Source organism: Pollicipes pollicipes, unplaced genomic scaffold (assembly GCF_011947565.3).
Source record: "Pollicipes pollicipes isolate AB1234 unplaced genomic scaffold, Ppol_2.1 Scaffold_6138;HRSCAF=7277_pilon_pilon_pilon, whole genome shotgun sequence".
NCBI lineage: Eukaryota > Metazoa > Arthropoda > Thecostraca > Pollicipedomorpha > Pollicipedidae > Pollicipes > Pollicipes pollicipes.
Window position 1 is genome coordinate 5,992,555 of NW_023596818.1, and position 18,841 is coordinate 6,011,395.

The 18,841-nt window shown below is 57.6% G+C and overlaps 2 protein-coding genes and 1 long non-coding RNA gene across 4 annotated transcripts; 1 reads left to right on the forward strand and 2 right to left on the reverse strand.

Annotated features, from left to right (window-relative positions):
* Window positions 1–553: 553 nt before the first annotated feature.
* On the reverse strand, window positions 554–5,495 carry LOC119106109 (zinc finger protein 189). The gene is made up of 8 exons (XM_037229706.1): window positions 5,439–5,495; window positions 4,480–4,617; window positions 3,932–4,054; window positions 3,458–3,538; window positions 3,022–3,165; window positions 1,993–2,174; window positions 1,261–1,519; window positions 554–652 (listed from the first exon to the last, which is right to left on the reverse strand). The coding sequence occupies exons 1-8, from the start codon at window positions 5,493–5,495 to the stop codon at window positions 554–556; spliced, it is 1,083 nt and encodes a 360-aa protein (XP_037085601.1).
* A 584-nt stretch (window positions 5,496–6,079) lies between these two features.
* LOC119106213 (uncharacterized) lies at window positions 6,080–8,899 on the reverse strand. 2 transcript variants are annotated; one of them, XR_005095100.1, is made up of 4 exons: window positions 8,857–8,899; window positions 6,904–7,059; window positions 6,573–6,733; window positions 6,080–6,271 (listed from the first exon to the last, which is right to left on the reverse strand). It is a non-coding gene; the product is annotated as an uncharacterized LOC119106213 (long non-coding RNA). The 2 variants fall into 2 exon arrangements; XR_005095101.1 differs by lacking the exon at window positions 8,857–8,899 and adding an exon at window positions 8,835–8,850.
* A 112-nt stretch (window positions 8,900–9,011) lies between these two features.
* Window positions 9,012–15,423, forward strand: LOC119106110 (beta-2-syntrophin). The gene is made up of 11 exons (XM_037229707.1): window positions 9,012–9,588; window positions 10,771–10,995; window positions 11,457–11,595; window positions 11,917–11,967; window positions 12,058–12,132; window positions 12,838–12,965; window positions 13,283–13,375; window positions 13,906–14,045; window positions 14,300–14,496; window positions 14,783–14,967; window positions 15,334–15,423. Exons 1-11 carry the CDS (start codon window positions 9,466–9,468, stop codon window positions 15,421–15,423), a joined length of 1,446 nt encoding a protein of 481 aa, XP_037085602.1. The 5' UTR covers window positions 9,012–9,465.
* Window positions 15,424–18,841: the final 3,418 nt, after the last annotated feature.

Below are 18,841 nucleotides of genomic sequence, written 5' to 3' on the forward strand. Positions count from 1 at the left end.
GAGATCAACCCAGCCCACTGTCGTACATGGGGTTCCTAGGCCACGATATTCTCGCCCCACCAATATTTCGCCTCTGCTTCCATCCCTGATGCCAAGCTCGATAGCGCAAAGCAGATAACGCGACATCGAAACGTTTGTTTCTCTGCGCCGAATACATCAAAAGCAAAAAAGCCTGCCACGCTAGGCAAAGTGCTGTCGTTCTCGTTACCGTGACGAGCATATGGCAAATGTTTTTCCGTCGCTAGCTGTTGTGGGACGAATTCACGAAGAAAGACACATTCTCTGTATAAGTACAGAAAACCCATGCCGCACATTGACGGCCGCCCTGTCATTTCAATAACTACCGCAAAGGAACAAGCAGGGCGGGGAATGACACCTCAACATGCAACATACAACGTGAATGACCTGCTGTCCTCCCAGTGAGTCGCGTAGCGGAATCTGGGGCCGTCGTCTTCACCACATCACTTCAGCGCTTCACGTGGCATGGCGCCGACACAACGTCGCGCATTTGCCAGCCCCGCCCGCAAACGCACGTGCCCCTGACTGCGCGGAATCACGTGATCTGTGCGATAGCATCCGCGGTGGCTGCAGCGGCGGCCAAGTCGAGCTTGTTGGCCGGGTTCTTGGGCCTGCCGTAGATGTTCAGCTTGATCTGAAACACGCCGGTCGGAAGGAGATGTCAGCTCGCAGGCGGTTGTCAGTGAAGGAGCACGCGGGACGGGCATTGTGTTCCCAGCAAGCGGACCACAAGTGATACGTGAGAGGTGCGTCGTGGCGGCCCAGCCAACGGCCGACGCGGCTCAATGCATGGCTTTACAGCGCGGACAGGGAGATGACCGGGGCTGCCGATCCAACATCCACGGTCCACGTTGGGCCTAACCAGGGACGGGTCAACGACGCCGGGCAGTCCGCGATCTTTGCCAGTGGTCATCGCTTCCCGCCGCCACCTGCCACCAGGCAGGGGTGACCCACAGACAACGGCCGACCGCCGTCGGGGCAAGCACACGTGTTCGGCACCCGTCGCGTGTCGACACTGCACGGCTGGTTCTCCCGCCTCTGTACCCACCACGGAGCGACGCCGCTTCCCGCGGTCCCCTGCCCATCGTCCCCGCCACGGACAGCCGTCTCCGTCTCCTCTCCAGCCTCCATCACGAGCCATCTCCTGCAGGGCCCCCACCGAGTCCTCATCATCGCTCCCCAGAGCAGTCCGTCTCCACCCCGCCTCCGTCCCCTCCGTCGGCGGCCGCCGGGCGGACTGACCTGGTGCTGCTCCCAGGCGTGCTGTTTGACGGCCAGGCCGCAGCCGTACACGGCCCGGCACGCCGGGCACGGGTAGCCCAGCTGGCCGGCCGGGTTGTGCGCCGGCAGCGGCGCCACGTGCAGCCCGTGCGCCGCGTGCTCGTGGTTGAGCAGCTTGCGGCGCTCCTCGCTGCGGTGGCTGCAGGCCGAGCACTGGTAGCGCAGCTGGAGCGTGTGCACGCGCCGCGTGTGGATCTCCAGCTCCGCCCGCCGGAAGAACCTGCCGGCCGCGCGCCACGTGGGAGCGAGCGGGAGCTGGGGCGCGCCGGAGGAGCTCGGTGTGCCGAGTGAGCGGCGGCACGCTGGTTACTGGTGATATTGTGTACGACTCCTCCAGGCCTGTCATTAATGTAATAGATAATAGTAGCCTCCTGGTTTTGATCAGGAACAGTGATGACTCTTAATGTTCCAGTTCTTGTCATTTTTGAACCCTTCGTCACCAGAGTACGCTTAAGCTAGCTTCTTTACTCAATGGTTCTTTGGACACCTACCGAGAACTACCCCGCGACAACGTTGGCCATGGTGACGATCTGGGACTGGGATGGCGATGGTGACATGAAACAAGCGTATTCCCCAAGCGTAAAGCGTAACAGGTAAACTAAAAACCCAGTTTTCAACACTGCAGCAAGCACGACTGCCCAAACTCCGTCCCGCTGCTTAGCACTGCAGAACTACGGCCGGCGCGCCACTCACTTGAGCCCGCACTCCTCGCAGACGAAGTCGTACTGGCCGTGCTCCTCGGCGCGGTGTTTGTCCCGCTTCCAGAGCGAGGCGAACCCCTCCGGGCAGAGGCCGCACGGCACCGTCTGCTGGTGGAAGCTGCGCACGTGGCGCAGCAGGCCGCGCTGGTGCAGGAACGTCCGGCCGCACAGGGGCTGCGGGGGGGGGGGGGGAGGGGCGGAGACGGTCAGTGGAGCGTACATGGGCCGGCCCGGCCGCGGGACGCCGGCGATGGGCACTGGGTTTGGCTGCATCGGCCATAATCTAGTACAGAGCCGACTGGTAGAGCCGACTGGTAGTCAAAGGCACAGGGGATCGCGAGATCCCAGTCTTCCGCGCCTCGCATGTTGCCACGTTACGCACTTACCACGTACGCACGTTCACCAGCATGCTATACATGTGCTTACGTTCGCGCCCTAACGTTCAAATCTGGTTGAACAGTGTTACATTTTGGCCAAAAATAGGATAACATCTTTAAAAAATGTTATCGTGCATACTTTCGTGCATTAGCATTTAAGCTTACACATTACAAAAAGCTTGTCACATACGATGTTTCCAGATGCCACAGTTCAGGATTACAGGATTAACAGGATTAACGACAATCATCTTTTCACGATTTAACCACATACATCACGACGGTGTGCCGCCAAAATTAAACCCAGCCAAAATTAAAAACCAGTTGGACAATGACGTGAGAGCCAGGGCGTGCGCAGGCCCGTCGACACTCGAGAGGTCATACAGGCACGGGCGAGACGTCGTCGCACAAGGCTCTGTCTTTGCGGTAAAAAAAAATCCGGCAAAATCTTCACAAAAACCTTCTCCGAACCAAAAAGCAAAACACCTGAAAATGCAGTGGTATCACGAGTGGTTAAACCTATATTAATTTACCTATCTTCAATTCGTTTTGAGCCTATGCAACACGCATTAATGATAGTCGATGATGAGCAGTGGTACCCATTTTCAGCAAACAACGAGATCAGCTAAGCGAAATACGGATCTTACCTCAGAACAAATAAACTCCTTGTCCATGAAGTGTTTGACCTGTAGGTGAGACAGGTAGTGCTTTTTCTGAAACTTGTGGTACTGTTTTCCACAGAACTCGCACGTAAGGAGAGTGTTGGGATCTGCAAGCTTGTGGACCGCTTCCTGGCAAAAAACGCGGGGCATTCCTTGTGAACGCCGACACGCGACACTAAACACAACTCAGCGTGATGGAAAATGTGTGTACGAAGTCAATACAAAACAACAGCAAACTAAAAATAATCGGATTTTCTATAGCCGACAATAAGCTACATTTCTTATGCCACTTCCTCTTAACACTCAGTCATCACTCTGCCTTCTTATGGACCCCAAGACCGCCTTCGTCCCCGTCCCCTATCCGGAGAACACCCGACCAGCCGCCGGCCATCTGCCCGTCCCGCAGCGTCGCCGGCCGCACCTGGTGCGTCTTCAGGTAGGTGCTGTTGAACTCCTTGCCGCAGAACTCGCACTGCGTCATGGTCACAGCGACGGGCGCCGGCTGAGGCAGGGTGAGCAGAGAACACGCCGGTTACGCGGGGGGAGAGGTCACAGACGAGCCTGCTCGCTAGGGTCACTTGGGACATCAGAACGGGCGTCTCGAGATGTCTGAGACCCTCGAACGAAGGCGGGACGCGCCACAGAGGCGCTACACGAATCCCCTAGCGAAGTTTTCGATCCGCTGGATTACACGGGGATACCGCGTCGGGAGCCCGCAGTGTCGCCGCCCGTACGTCCGATTGCTGACGGGCCTAGTCCAACGAATGCTCGAGAGTAGGTACAATGATATGCGAACACTAGCACCATGCGATAGCCAACGACACCAATGGCCACGGCCCGTGCGCCAGAGCGCCGGTCGCGCCCCGCCGAGCGGCGGCGCGCCTGTGCGCCTCACCTCCCTGTGCACCCTCTTGTGTATGCCGAGGGCGCGCCTGCACCCGTAGACGGCGCCGCACACGTCGCATGCGTATCGCTCGCCCTGCGCCACCGCCACGCCCTCCGGCGCCGCAGACTCCACCTGCACGGCGGGCCGGGTAGGGGTCAGAGTCGGTCAGCTCCGTTATCACCGCCTGAGGCCGGGCGCCTCCACAAAGACGCGGCTCCCGTCTCCGCCCAGGGCAGGTCAGGTCACGACAGCCAGAACTCGCGCCGTAACTGAGTCCGGCCGGGATCGACCTAGCCTGGACGAGACGGCACGGACGGAGCAGTGCCCTCACTAGGACGTCCCTGACACGGACCCGCGCCGTACCTGGACCCGCGCCGTGCCTGGCACCGCGTGTACGCTTCGATCTCAGTTCACGTCCGGTCTGACAACTCTAACATAAAATCCCATGGGGTTAGAGCAGCGTGACGTCCAAGCCGGGACTCCGACAAGGGTCAACGTCGACCCTCGCGTCAGACCAGGTCTGACCTTAGGTCAAGTCAGACCGGCGTGCCGCTGACCTTGGGCAGGGCGCCGTGCAGGCCGTGGGCGCGGTGCTCGTGGTCGCGGATGCGCGCGCGGACCGACGACTCCCGGCCGAGCCGTTTGACCGGCGGCCGGAACTCGCAGACGGAGCACTGGAGCGCCTGCAGCCGCTCCTGCCGACGGAGAGAGACTGAGGGACGCGACATTGGGAGCCGCTCCTGCCGACGGGAGGAGGCAGAGGGACACGACACTAGGAGCCGCCGGAGTCGGGAGCCGCTCCTGCGGACGGAGAGGGGCTGAGGGACGCGGCACTGGGGGTCGCCGGAGTCGGGAGCCGCCCCTGCCGACGGAGAGGGGCTGAGGGACGCGGCACTGGGGGTCGCCGGAGTCGGGAGCCGCCACTGCCGACGGGAGGAGGCAGAGGTACGCAGCACTGGTGGCTACCGGGGGTCGGGAGCCGCTCCTGCCGACGGAGGGAGGCAGAGGGACGTGACACTGGGAGCCGCCGAGACCGTGGGCCGCCCCTGCCGGCGGAGAGGGGCTGAGGGATGCGATACTGGGGGCCGCCGGGGCCGTGGGCCGCCCCTGCCGGCGGAGAAGGGCTGAGGGATGCGACGCTGGGAGCCGCCGGGGTCGGGGCGGCACCAGCATCGGACTCAGCTTGGGAGTGACTCCTAAGTATGAGCGTCAGATTCCAGTCACTGTTGGAAGGTAACAACCGACGAATAACAAATTAGATAACGACACTCTCCAGCTGAATGCAGGTAAAGCAGTTGATCAAGCGTTATGTCATTCATTGAAAAAATTAATGGTTTAAAAAATAACAAACAGACCATGAGAACTTCCGAAAACCATACTCAAACATAAAAGTTAGACAGGGAATATAAAACACATTGGAAACAAAGTCTAAGGAGCTTTTTAGCTTTTTCTCCGAATTTTGCTATGAAATGCTTACACATGTTCTTCTAAACCAGTACTGCCAGCAGTCACTTACCACAATTTTCGCCCGCCTCATGTGCCGCGCCTCCTTCACTAGGTGCTTATTTAGCATCACCTTCCGGGCAAAGCCAGCGCCGCAGTTTGGACACACGAACTTCCGAACTCCGTGTGTGTCCGCGAGATGTCGGTAATACTCGGTGAAGTCCCGGAACACGACGTCGCAGTGGCGACACCGCTCGCCCGGCCCGTGAATCATGCGCCGGTGCGTCACCAGCGTGCTGCGGGCCCGGAACGTCTTCTGGCAGATGGTGCACGTGTTGGAGCCGAGGGTGGTGCGGTGCGCGGCGTGCCGGTGCGCCGCCAGGCCGGCGCGCGTCCCGAACTGCAGCCCGCACGGTCGGCAGTGGAGCGGGCCGCGGGGCGCCGGCGGCTGGTACTCAACGTCCGAGCCGCCGTCGTCCGCCGCGGCGCCGCCGCTGCCGCCGTCTGCGTCCTCGGACGGCGTCTCGCCGCCGGCCTCCGCCCCTGACGCGGCCGGCTCCGGCCGACCGTCAGCGGGGTTCGTCGCCAGGCCCGCCCCGCCGGCCGCCGCCGCCGCTCGGGCCGCCACGACCTTGCCCGCCGGTGCCGGCGCGGCGCCCGGCTCCGTCTTCACCTGGACGAGGTCGAGCGGGTCAGGCCGGCGGCGACGTCCGACTGCCGGCAAGACGGCACCACCGGCCGGCGCCGGCGGTCGTCCACAACGACGAGAGCTTCGCCGCAGGCAGGGCGCTGGCTCTGGCTCTGGCTCCGGATCTGGCTCTGGCTCCGGCTCTGGATCTGGTTCTGGCTCTAGCTCCAGCTCCGGCTCTGGCCTCGCCGAGTTCGGCTTATGCCTCACAGACGCTTCTAAAACGGGACACGATCAGTCGTGAGAAGGCAGGCAGGCTATTGGAGGCCAGACAAACTGCTGGAACAACGCAGCAAAGTGCAACAATCGTATTTCTTTAGCATTATTGATAATTCTCATCGTGCTGGAGAACCCCACCGTTTTAAGGCAACATTGACGTCATTTAAAGACGCTTTAAGTGTATCACAAATATCTGCCAGGGCCATCTTCTTTGAAAACCATCCCAAAATATCTGCAGGGCCATCTTATTTTGAAAACCATCTCACTAGTGAAGGACATCAAAGAGCCTAGATAAATTACCTGTGACAGTGATGTCTACAGATCCTGGAGTGTCTGTATGCATGCAACCCTCATGTCTCTGAATGAGCTCAGTTCGGATTTCGGTGACCTTAGCTTCATGGCTTCGAAGATCACGCAAGAGTTGTGAGCACTTTGGACACAGGCACTGCTCCTCGTCCAAGCTGAAAACCGGACCCGGGGAATCATCAAGCATTGCATGGAAATGCATTCAGTGCATTTCTTAGATGGTAGCCTCATGTAACAACACATCATTCAGCATTCAATGCACATGATAGACATAAAATACAACAGCAAAATATAATCACACATATTCAGCACAGCCAAAGCTGACCAGTTCAGATCCAGATCCAGTATCCAAAGGAGTCCCTGATCAGCTTCCTTGGAGGACCACTCCTGTTGCCACTCTCCCAGCCTGGAACTAAGCTGGCTCTTGTGAAGCTTGCATCTGGTTCCACAGATCAGGCAGTTGAAGTTCATTTCTTCTTGGCTGCAAGGAGCAATGTAATGTGCATGAGTATCTCTATAGCTCAAGTCATACCCAGTTACAGAACATATGATGACAAATGCCTTAAGTTTACAGGATGCATGAAAGGACCAAAAGAGAACCACAGAAATCACTGGCTAATGAGTTGAGATAGATTAGCATATATCATGATTGCATGAGCCATTCCAGTGGCAGGGCTAGCATCCAGGAAGAAAGAAAGCAATGCTCTGGTAGGGCAAAGTCTTAGCCTGTGCACTGACCCAAGAAAACCACTGTAAAGAATGTGACAATGGGTGGAGACTGGATAATGTGGTGAGCAGTGGGCACTGGAGAATGTGGTGAGCAAGTCATAACATGCAAGATGGTCTGGCAGCATCCAACACCAGCTTTGCACAACTAAAATTTATTTTACCACTTTAGCTAGATTGGCCCACCCCAATCTGGGCCAATCTGGTCCTATCTGACCCTGCCTGGGTCATCCAGTTCCAGCTGCTCCCACCAGATCCCACCAGTGCAATCCATGCCATTTTTAATGGTTCATGAGCAGTCTGCATGCTATCAGGATACAGTGACATCAAAGAATTCACCAGTCAACTTGAGGCACAATGGCCCCAATCAGCTTGCTGTGTCATGACCTTGCTAATGTCAAGCAGTGGCAAACTGTCAGGTTTCCACTATCTGAGCCACTGCTACAAGCAAACATGTACAATATCAGGTACCTATCTATCATGTATGGTACCTGCATGCAAGGGTGCAGAAACCAAGAGGGCCATAGGGGCTGAGGTCCCTGACTTTCTGGGAATATCATCTTGGCCCCATGAATATCACAAAAGAAGTAAAAACAAATGAATACTGCTCCCTCAAGCTTGGAAGATCATATTTTATCCCTTGCCTGCAGAGCACAAAAGCATCAATCTGTGTGATCCGCTTATCTGGGGCATCTGTGGATATCCACATGAGCTTTTTTGGAGTAAGTTGTCCATTTCATTATGGGCCTCCACCAGTTGTGTCATAAAAGGTGCATGAGCCTCACAAAATATTCTGTGTAAGCAGGTTCCAGCTCACAATGTCAACCTGATGGTGGTGATAAACATTTCCATAATGGTATTGATAAAAAACAGGATTTATCAAGGAAGACTTGCAGTGGTCTGTCACATGGTGTAAAATAAATCAAGATGTGCTCTAAATTAAATTACCTCATCATAAATGTAAAAACTACCAACACTGATTTGAATTATATTGTATAGTGTATCAGGGTATGTTGACAGAATGGACATTTTGCACGAGTCCAAATATCTGGCAAAAAAATTCACCATGATCATCATCACAATATGAGTTAAGTCAACACAATTTTAGTATGGCCACCAAACACCAGTTAACAGTGTGGCTAGTTACATCATATATGAATGCTAGCACAGTGAATGGTCAGTTAACTGACATTTAGACATATGTAAACAACACTGCATTTTGCCCAAGATGCTGCTGGGGTTATGACAGTTATCACTGGGTCATGTACAAAATGCTGTACTTTGGAACAAACTTGATGTAACAATAACCTCTTGTTGATAGTGCAGAATACACAATTTTGTTGGTGACTCGAGCACAATTCTTGCCATCACAGAATCCCTTGCGGCGCAGAAACACCAAAATTACAAATTTTCCAGACAGCGCATTTGGACCTATAACAAGCAAAATAACCCATAAATTAACTTATCACGGCGAAACCCACGTTACCATTTCTAAGTCAACCGTCATGTATCAATAAGCCCCCAACCCACCCACAGTCCTTCCCCGATTTACCCTGATGTAGCCAACAGCCCCTGGTCAACAGCACCAACAGTCAACAACGCCCAAATGCCTCAAGCGCGTCATTATTGCATGAAGGTGTTTGGTGGTTCTTTTCCTACAGTTTGTTTTAGGAAGAAGGTTGCCCTTTTCGCTTGGCTTCAGCGGATGTAGTGTGCATTTTACAATGTATGATTCTCGAGGCCCATAATAAATCTAGCTCGAATTTAGACTGTGTAGGCCGGTGATGTTCGTGAGGACATCTCCCGTACATTTTGCAGTGCTAGCTCGGCCAATGGCTAGTTTGGTTTGTCAATTATCATAGTTGTGCTTAGTTCACTAAGATCCTTGTTTGAGGCACATTTAATACTATTATGTATACAAAGGTGTACAGAATGTTGACAGTGTAAACATGAAAGCCACATCAGTGGCGAGTGGCAGTACAAAGAACACATACTGTCATGGGTTAAATGTACACATTATCTGCTGAATGGTGTAATAATGCATTCCTTGTTTCTAGTTTGATGACTTAAGCAATTTGGGCAGCTTGCTTTTTGGGTCCTTGAAGGTGCAGTTTTCTAACAGGCCACCAGCCTATTAGCCTATTGTCACTTGGCAAAAAATATGCCTGAAAAATACGCCATGGATGGCATCATGTATGGAACAGGCACATCAACAATGAGTAGGACAAGCACAATGACATCCGTATCATCCAGAATATATCACCAGGCAGTAAGCCCCCTAGAGGTAAGGCAGCTCTATTTTTGAAGATTTTATCTTAACCTTTTCAATGGATGGATTTCTGAGAGCAGAGCTTGTGCTTAGCAGTGCTTGTGTCAGTCCTGACCCCTATCACCTGACTGTAATCCCATGTCAGTAGCAGAATTTGAACGTGAAAGCTTAACATGTGATAATGCTCTGCAGGGGGTCCACCTGCCCCCTGCCCTCTGACATCATCTTTACAGAGGTGGTGGGTGGCAGTCGGCCATGCCTGTTGAGGACAAATAGGAAGCCCTAAAGCACTTCTACTCACCCTACCACTAAATGGATTAGAAAGCAGGCACTCTAATCAACTGAGCTATCAGGATTAGTTAAACAAACATACATAGAACCTCTTGCAAGGCACTGTGCAATGGATGTTTTTATATTATCAATATTCATATTGTTTTGTAGTCAGAGCATACTGTGTGCCTCTCTCACACCTGTATTTCTATGACAAATTGATTGACTGTTTATTCAACTACAAATAGACAGGTCTGGGATATTTACTGAAAGATGCTTGGAAACTGGCTTTTATAGCTCTTAGTGGGATAACTTCAAGCAAGGCTGTGTCTGGCTACTAGTTCCGGCTATTTTCTTGTAGTATGATATTATACCGGTGCATAAATGACATATTATAAAAAGCTTGGAGAGCTGACCCGTTGTCAAGCTCAGTATGTGTGAGCAGTAGATCATGCTTTGCCTTTGCTCCCCCCCCCCAAGATGACCTGGATGGAGTGATAAGAATACTGCAGACATAAAAATACTTTGGACACAGTATTATCATTGTGAGCACATCATATCATAAAACCACAATGCAACATAGTGGATGGTAAAGTGAGCAACACATTTCAATGCTATATACCAATCCTACCAGCCAAATCAATCTTGCAATGCTGTGATGATGAATCTTGCAATCTTGTAAAGTGATATTGAACTTTATCCAATGTACTCTTTCCAAGTCCAAAATTATGTTCTTTTCAAGGCACTGAAATTTGTTGGTTGATGTTCCCCATGTGGATGTGATTATACAAGCAAAGTTTGGTGGAGCAAGCTTCATTAGTGATTGGTCACATAATGCCTGCTGATCAGTGAACATCCAGCCTGTGATCACCCAGTAGCCATCAGTGAGTGCTGCCGTGCCCTGACTCTGACGGCGACTATGCACAGGTCTGGATCCAGGGCCAGTGGCGCCGGGCCTCGGCCGCGCTGGACGGCGACTGCCTCGCCGTGACCCTGCACGACCCGGAGGAGGCGGACGAGGCGTCCGCGGCCGCCGACGACGACGCCGTCCGCACGGTGACGGTGACCAAGCGGCCCGACCAGGGCCTTGGCGTCTCGGTCAAGGGCGGCGCCGAGAACGCCATGCCGGTCATCATCTCCAGGATCTTCCAGGTGGGTGGTGGGCGGTCAGACGTCCGGTGTTGTCGGCGCCGTCGCTGTCGCCCGCCGCCGCTCTGGATCAGACGCGCTGACTCCGGGGCTCTGTTGCTCCGCCTGGCGAGCAGCGCAGGACACTCTCCGCTGAGTAGCACGTAGATGGTCACGGGTGATCCCGCGTCCCAGGAAGTTTGTTTGTGTGTTTGTATTTGAAGGTCGGTCAGCAGCCGGCCTGGAGAGTCCGGGTGGCGTGTGGCGGTCATGCCAGGGCGTTGCAAATTTTCCGTCGAAAATGGTGCGGTGAGCTGGCAGTCGAGGCTTATGCTTTGTAATAATTTGAATCACAGAACTCTGGGGGCCATATGATCATCAAAGTCGGCGCACCCCAAAGCCCAAATGATCATCATCATCATGAATCACATAATGACTCACATGATGAACCACATGACCCTGACCCGCCCCGGCGCCTCCGGCAGGGGATGGCGGCGGACCGGTGCGGCGCGCTGCGCGTGGGCGACGCCATCCTGACGGTCAACGGCGAGGACGTGCGGGGCGCCACGCACGCCGCCGCCGTCCAGCTGCTCAAGGCGCCCTGCGCCGAGCTGGTGCTCGAAGGTCGGTGCCGTCCGCGCTCCGGCCGACCACGGGCCAGGCAGCCGCAGGAATACTCCCTGCCGATGTCACGCGACGATTTCAGTGTTCAGCAGGCGTAAAATGGCCAGGGTTACGTGCCGGTTTTTTTGTTCTATTTTTGAGTACCGGATCTTCCAGTGAAGTTAAGATGTATTTTCATTTGACTGGTCGCCATGCATTCTCCCAGGTCGAGGATGACGATCGGTTCGCACCTGTTCGCTCTGTGATATGTCTGTCAACGGTGCGTCCAGCCGTCTGGGCCTGTCGGCGCCGCTGTGACGCCGCCGCCTCGCTGCTCCGCAGTCCAGTACCTGGCAGAAGTGACCCAGCACCTGCGCAGGGCGGCGCTGCTCAGTCAGCTGGGCTGGCCGCCGGCGCCTCTCTACCTGGCGCCGCAGGGCGAGGATGTGTCGGCCACCGCCGCCGCTGACGCCGTTGACGCCGCTGACGCCGCTGACGCTGAGACGCGACTGATCCCGCTCCAGCTCTGTCGGCTCACGCGCTTCTACAGGTGCCAAGGTCAGCAGGTGGCGCTTATTGGCCTGGTCTGGCGGATCCTGTATTGACTCGACGCGACCCGTGATGCGTTGTGACCTTTTCATGACCCACCCGGTGTCTCCCGTGACCCGGTGTCTCCCGCGAGCCGGTGTCTCCTGTGACCCGGTGTCTCCCGCGACCCGGTGTCTCCTGTGACCCGGTGTCTCCCGCGACCCGGTATCTCCCGTGACCCGGCGTCTCCCGCGACCAGGTGTCTCCCGCGACCCGGTGTCTCCCGTGACCCGGTGTCTCCCGTGACCCGGTGTCTCCCGCGACCCGGTGTCTCCCGTGACCCGGTATCTCCCGTGACCCGGTGTCTCCCGTGACCCGGTGTCTCCCGCGACCCGGTGTCTCCCGTGACCCGGTGTCTCCCGCGACCCGGTGTCCCCCGTTACCCGGTGTCTCCCGTGACCCGGTACCTCACGTAACCCGGTGTCTCCCGTGACCCGGTGTCTCCCGTGACCCGCTGTTTCCCGTGACCCGGTGTCTCCCGTGACCCGGTATCTCCTGTGACCCGGTGTCTCCCGTGACCCGGTGTCTCCCGTGACCCGGTGTCTCCCGTGACCCGGTGTCTCCTATGACCCGGTGTCTCCCGTGACCCGTTGTCTCCCGTGACCCGGTATCTCCCGTGACCCGGTGTCTCCCGCAACCCGGCGCGGCCCGTGACCGTGCGCCGATGGCCGGCAGAGCCGCTGAGTCTGGAGCTGTACTCACCGGACCTGCGCCGCTGCTGCCGGCTGCGCTGCCGCGACGCCGGGCAGGCCGCCGGCTGGTTCTCCACGCTGGGCTCCACGCTGAGCGCGCTCACGCAGCAGGTCAGCCCGCTCGGCCGGGGCGGGGTGGTCCGGGTCCTCAGGCGAGCGCCGCGCCACCGGCGATACAGGGCTGGCCGCGACGCTGCTGTTGATTGTCCGTTGGTTGGCGCCATCGTGCTGAAGCATCGTTTGTAGTTGACGGGTTTAGAGAAGGACACACCGGCTCGTGTCAGATCCAGCTTTATGACATCTGGATGTGAGAGGCGTCTTGCTGTCGACCTTCCCGTCATGCAGCAGCTCCGGCCATGCGCGGCCGGCTGTATGTGGACGACATCGGCGACTGGCGCTGACGGCGACCGCGCTCTTGTGCGGCGCAGGCGGTGGAGGCGACGAACGAGAGGGCCCGCGACGTCCTGGACGACAGCCCAGTCCTCCAGATGGGCTGGGTCAGCGTCAGGCAGGCCGAACAGGTCAGTTCCCGCTCTTACCTGCTGATCCTGGCCAGGGGGTGCAATTACGAATAGCGCAGCAACGTGGTATAGAAAAACAGCTGGTATCTTGGTCGTTGTCAATGGCACGGCAAGCACTGCACCATTGCAAAAAAAAGTCATTATCAGTGACGGAAGTTCCACCGCGCGGGTGTCCGTAGGATGCGCCGTCAGCTCTTGTGGCCCTCCTGACCGGCGACCCTCTAATCCGGGACCACCAGTGGGTCCGTCAGCTCTTGTGGGCCCCCCTGACCAGTGACCCTCTGACCCAGGACCACCGGTAGGTCCGTCAGCTCCGGTCGGTCCTCCTGACCGATGACCCTCTGACCCAGGACCACCGGTAGGTCCGTCAGCTCCGGTCGGTCCTCCTGACCGGTGACCCTCTGACCCAGGACCACCGGTGGGTCCGTCAGCTCCGGTCGGTCCTCCTGACCGATGACCCTCTGACCCAGGACCACCGGTGGGTCCGTCAGCTCCGGTCGGTCCTCCTGACCGGTGACCCTCTGACCCAGGACCAGTGCGTGGACAGCCGGCCCTGGGAGCCGCGCTTCGCCGCCATCACCGAGCGCGAGCTGCTGCTGTTCGCCAGGGCGCCGTGGACGCGCGACGACTGGGCCCGGCCGCGCACCGCCCTGCCCATCGCTATGACCAGGTGACCGGCCGCTGCGTCTTCTTCCCGTCCTTCTTCTTCCCCGTCCCTGGCCTGGCGTGACTCTGCACGCGCGCGACACCCTGGGGACGAGCGCCCCGTTGTGCGGACTGCTACCATGTGTGTGCGATTTGACCGTTGGTGTGTGTTTGGCTGTTGGGTGAAACGCACAGAACCAACGTGCAGTGTCGTGGGTGAGTAAGCGCGATTGTTTGCCCGCCTTAACCGCGCGTGTCGCCATCTGTGTGTGCGGGCAGGCTGGTGAGGTACCGGCTATCGCCGCCGGAGGCGCCACCGTCGGCGCCGATCACCTTCACCACGCGCACGGGCACGCAGCGCGGCGTGGCGTCGGTGCAGTGGCGCGTGGGGACGCCGCGCGAGCTGGCCAGCTGGAGCCGCACCGTGGTGCTGGCAGCGCAGGCTGCCGTCGCCCAGGTGGACGAGATCGTGTTCGGTGAGCGGGCGGGGGCGTGAAGCGGGCCGGTGGGAGAAAGGAGGGGCACTGGGGTCGGAGACAGGTCGCAAGAAAGGAAAAATGGGCGAAAGTGGTGTGTCCCTCGCACTGCTGCCGTCGACAGAGCGCCGCTGGCGGAACTGTCCAGTGCTGCTGTGATGCTGTGATGTGGCTGACGTGTCCCTCTCGCCGCTGCCGTCGACAGAGTGCCGCTGGCGGAACTGTCCGGTGCTGCTGTGATGCTGTGATGTGGCTGACGTGTCCCTCTCACCGCTGCCGCCTGCAGAGTGCCGCTGGCGGAACTGTCCGGTGCTTCTGTCGATGCAGCACGAGAACGGCCTGACTCTGCGCTCGGCGCCCGGCCTCGCGCGGGGCAAGGTGCTCTGGCACTACAGCTTCGACAAGCTGACCGACACGTGGGACGACGACCGCGCCACCGTCCGGCTCACATTCGGCGACCGTGAGATCATGGTGCGTGGCCGCCGGGCGCGGACGGCAGACGCCCCGCAGGCCGGGGGACAGGGCGGGGGGTTGGGGTGATGTCCCGGTCCGGGGGGGGTGATCTGTGGCCCCGGTCGATCAGGTCAGTCGGACGGAGGGTTGAGGTGTGCTAATGATGTGGATACGATGATAAACTACTCGTGATGTCAGAGGTGATGGCAGGGACGCATACATGAACGCTGATCGGGACTTCCGATGTCTCCGTCTATGATTTTCCTGTAGTTCGACACAGCTGCCTGTGACGGAGGCAGTTAGCTTCAAGACCGTTTCACGCGTCGATGGCGTGTTGGACCGCTGACGCCATCGGAGTGACTGCAGCGCGCGCCGCCGTTCCAGGAGCTGGACATGGGTGCGTCGCCGAAGCCGTTCGTGTTCGCGCTGCACACCTGCCTGTCTTCGAAGGTGGAGCGGCTGGCGACCTCCTGAGGCGCCGCGGCCGCCGTCCCGGCCGGGACATTGTGACGCATCGGGAGCGGCGACGCCCAGCTGGAGCGGGCGGAGCCGGCGGTCGTCTGCTGTGACGCGCGTGGCGGATGATCTACCCGGCCACTGTCGCCTTACGACACCTCCGCACGAGACGGCCAGCTGTTTTTGACGTGGTTACTCGCTCATTGGTTTTGCGATCCTGTGTCGGATCAAGATTTGGGGAGTGCCGAGCGTTCCGGGCGCGGCACGGTCTGCTGCTTTGCGTGCGGGTTACGTCGGGCCCGCTGGCGCCTGCTTGCCATCCCTTTGTTGCTGTTAAGGAGTACCCCAGGGTCGTGCTCTCGTCCGCCGGTGTGGTGACCGTGCGATGGGTGTCGCTCTCAGGGCTTTGGAACGCACGGTACAACGGCTCCTCTAGTCACGCGTCCCCTGAGTTCCCATGTTGATGTACCGCCCGGTGTTCAGGCTGGGAGCCTGCCAACGCACGCTCACCAAAGCACGGCCAGCGGTGGTAGCAATAGCTGTAACGATCTGGTGTTTTAGGATATTGTGCGCTCGGTTTTCCGAGGCCGTGTTATCTGGTGCCTCTCTACCCGTGACGGCTCCTCTAGTCACGCGTCCCCAGCTGAGCTCGCATGTTGATGTACCGCCCGGTGTTGAGGTTGGGAGCCTGTCAACGCACGCTCACCGAAGGACGGCCAGCTATTGTATTGGTAGCTATAGCTGTAACGATGTGGTGATTTGAAATGTGCGCTCGCTTTTCCGTGGCCATGCTGTCTGGTGCTTCCGTACACCCTGTGCTCTCGCGGAGTGGCCTGGCTGGCCCGAGCTGCCCACAGCTCCAGCTGCCGAGGTTAGCTGTGAAGAAGGTCTGGCAAAGATCTGCTCAATTGTGGTTCTCAGTTATCGAGCAACTTTGGTAAAACGTAATCAAGCCACGCTGCCTGCTCGCGTCAGAACCCGGTGCGTGTCCGACGTCATCTAATGGCGTCACACCTGACGTCATGTATCTATCTAATGACGTGACACGCGTCAGGCGCCTGGCGCATTCAGAGCGCGTTGGCCCTGCGGCGCTGTTTGCGAAAGACACGCGCCACGCACACGTCGGCACCGCGTCGGACAGGCGCTTGGTGGCTCGTCGCGAGCCGTATTGGTTGGTTTAGCTTGTTGAAGGGCTCGTCCCGAGCGGTTTTAGAGCGGTGTAGCCGCATCGTCGATTGTACACGGTGGCTTCCATACGGGTGAACCACCCGTGAGCTTCCTTTTTGTGATTTTGCCGGCGGAACCCGAAAGGGCGCCTCGAGGCCTTGCGAGTTGTTTTCCAAGTGGACTGAGCATCCATAAGCTTGCCAGTGTTCTGGCGTTATTTGTGTGTTGAGTTGATGAGGTTCCGACGCTAGATAGTCCTCGCCGTTCGCGCGGGAGCCTAGTAGTCAGTTTGTTTGCGGACTAACGGTCCGTGCTGCCGCTGCTGTTGTGGGCTGGGCTGGTCCCCAAGCGCCTCGCCCTCCGCCGTCCGCTGCAGCGGAGTGTGGCAGGGAAGCGGTGCCGTCCCTGCTGGCGGCGGCGTGACCCGTGGCTTACCCAGGCTCGAGCTGGTCTCGCCTGCGGGCCGCAGCTCTTTCGCGGGCCTGTGGCGCTTCGTCGCGCCTGGCGGCTTTTCCACGCCGGTGTCTGCCGTGGTTTGTTCGGCGCGTTGTCCGGCACGGCCTCTACTCAGTGCCTTGCTGCGCAGGTGGGATTGTTCGACCCAACCGGCCTGTGTGTTCGGGTTAATTCGCGATTTACACGAAACTACCCAAAATAACTTCGTATGCCAGCACGCTTCTCTGCTGTAATTATCCTTGTGCTATTTTTAACCTCCGTCTTTGACCGTTTAGGAGCAGTTGCGGCTCTGTTCACTCTTGCTGCGTTTGGTCTGATGCGGCGTGTCGCAAAGACGATGTCCCGGCATCTACATCGGAGTCGGGCAATTGACTATCGTTGTTGCCTGTCAGTGTTTATTGCAAACCCATTGGGTTAGATCTGCCGAGATGGAACATCCCGCGGTTGTAAGCTCATGATTGTCGGCCTAGTCATGGTTGTACCTGTGAGTCACTGACGTTGATACTAAACGAGATCTTGCTTTTGCGTTAGCACATTTACCTTTGGCTGTGTCCCGTGCCAACTGAAGCGTTGTTTCTCCTTGTGGACTGAAAATACAATTGCTTGGATCCGGTTGTGGGAATGAACTGGGGTCAAAGAACACCATTCCGCGGGGTGCCGCGGCACCCGAGGGCGCTTGCACGATGCGGAGGACGACGATGAGAGGGGAAGAGGACGCTCGCACGCCGCAGAGGACGAGGACAAGAGAACGCTTGCACGCCGCAGAGGACGAGAGGAGAGGACGCACGCTGCACAGAACGAGGACAAGAGGAGAGGACGCTTGCCCGACGCAGAAAACGAGGACGAGAGGAAAGGATGTTTGCACGCGGTATAGCGGGGCTCGCCGGCACTTCGGCAATGTTACGCGTCCAGTCAAGATCCGCGCCAGCGAGGCTTGTTGTAACGGCCCTGCTGCAAACCGCGAGTGAAGCGGCGCCGTCTAGTCAAATCGAGACGCCGATGAACAATGCGTAGCACAACCATTCGTACTACGAAGTGCAGCTCAAAGTCGTATTGAGTCCGCAAATCAAAGCTGGTGCCGCGTCCGCGAATCGAAGCCGGCGCCGTGTGCACGCGAGTCTGCTTCCACAGACCCCTCCTCCCCGTGTCCTACGCATCCCGCAGCGGATCGGACCGCGGGCCCGTCCCTGTACGGGCTGGCGCTTTTCGCTCGGTGGCGGCCGCACCGTAAAGCAAGACTGGCGGGCTCCAGGAACCGGGCAAGAGAATTTGCAAGGGAAGGTCAGCTGATTCAGGAAGTTATCTATCTAGGAGCAATGCAGTCGTCGGGGATTTCGGACAGGCACGCATACCAAGCTAAGGTCAATGCCTGGTTACGGACTACGGTAGCGAACATACCGTGCTTTAAAGGCATAACATGTGGCAATTTTAATGTGCCGAATGTGGTCCTGCTGAAAATGTTAAAAAGTTTTCAATCGCTATAGTGTATTGAATGGGGTGAACTATGGCCTATATCGAAAAAATGTTTAAACTAAGCCGGCGAATGTCTTTTTTGCGGTCCGAATTATGAAATCGTGTTGCCGTTCCTAATCCTTATCAGCTGGCGCCACCAGTACCACCCCGCGCGGCGCTCGCACAGCGGTGTCAACAGCAGCGGCGCCAGGCCAGAGCGGTTCTTCTTATCGTTGACGTCACCGGAAAGAGTGCCAAACTCGTCTTTGGCCACCTGCCTGCCCATCCGACCGCGTCTGGGAGCGACGGACCAAGCCGCCATTGCTTGGAGACCACGCGGACAGCCGATTGGCGCACCAGA

Coding starts and splice junctions, on each gene's coding strand:
- LOC119106109 (XM_037229706.1), bottom strand. CDS start 5,495: ATGCTAAATAAGCACCTAGTGAAGGAGGCGCGGCACATGAGGCGGGCG. Junction 3,166..3,457: donor CCTACCTGAAGACGCACCAG/GTGCGGCCGGCG, acceptor GTTTTTTGCCAG/GAAGCGGTCCACAAGCTTGC. Junction 2,175..3,021: donor AGGAGTTTATTTGTTCTGAG/GTAAGATCCGTA, acceptor CCCCCCCCGCAG/CCCCTGTGCGGCCGGACGTT.
- LOC119106110 (XM_037229707.1), top strand. CDS start 9,466: ATGCCTGAAAAATACGCCATGGATGGCATCATGTATGGAACAGGCACA. Junction 11,596..11,916: donor CGCCGAGCTGGTGCTCGAAG/GTCGGTGCCGTC, acceptor GCTGCTCCGCAG/TCCAGTACCTGGCAGAAGTG. Junction 11,968..12,057: donor GCGCAGGGCGGCGCTGCTCA/GTCAGCTGGGCT, acceptor CCGTTGACGCCG/CTGACGCCGCTGACGCTGAG.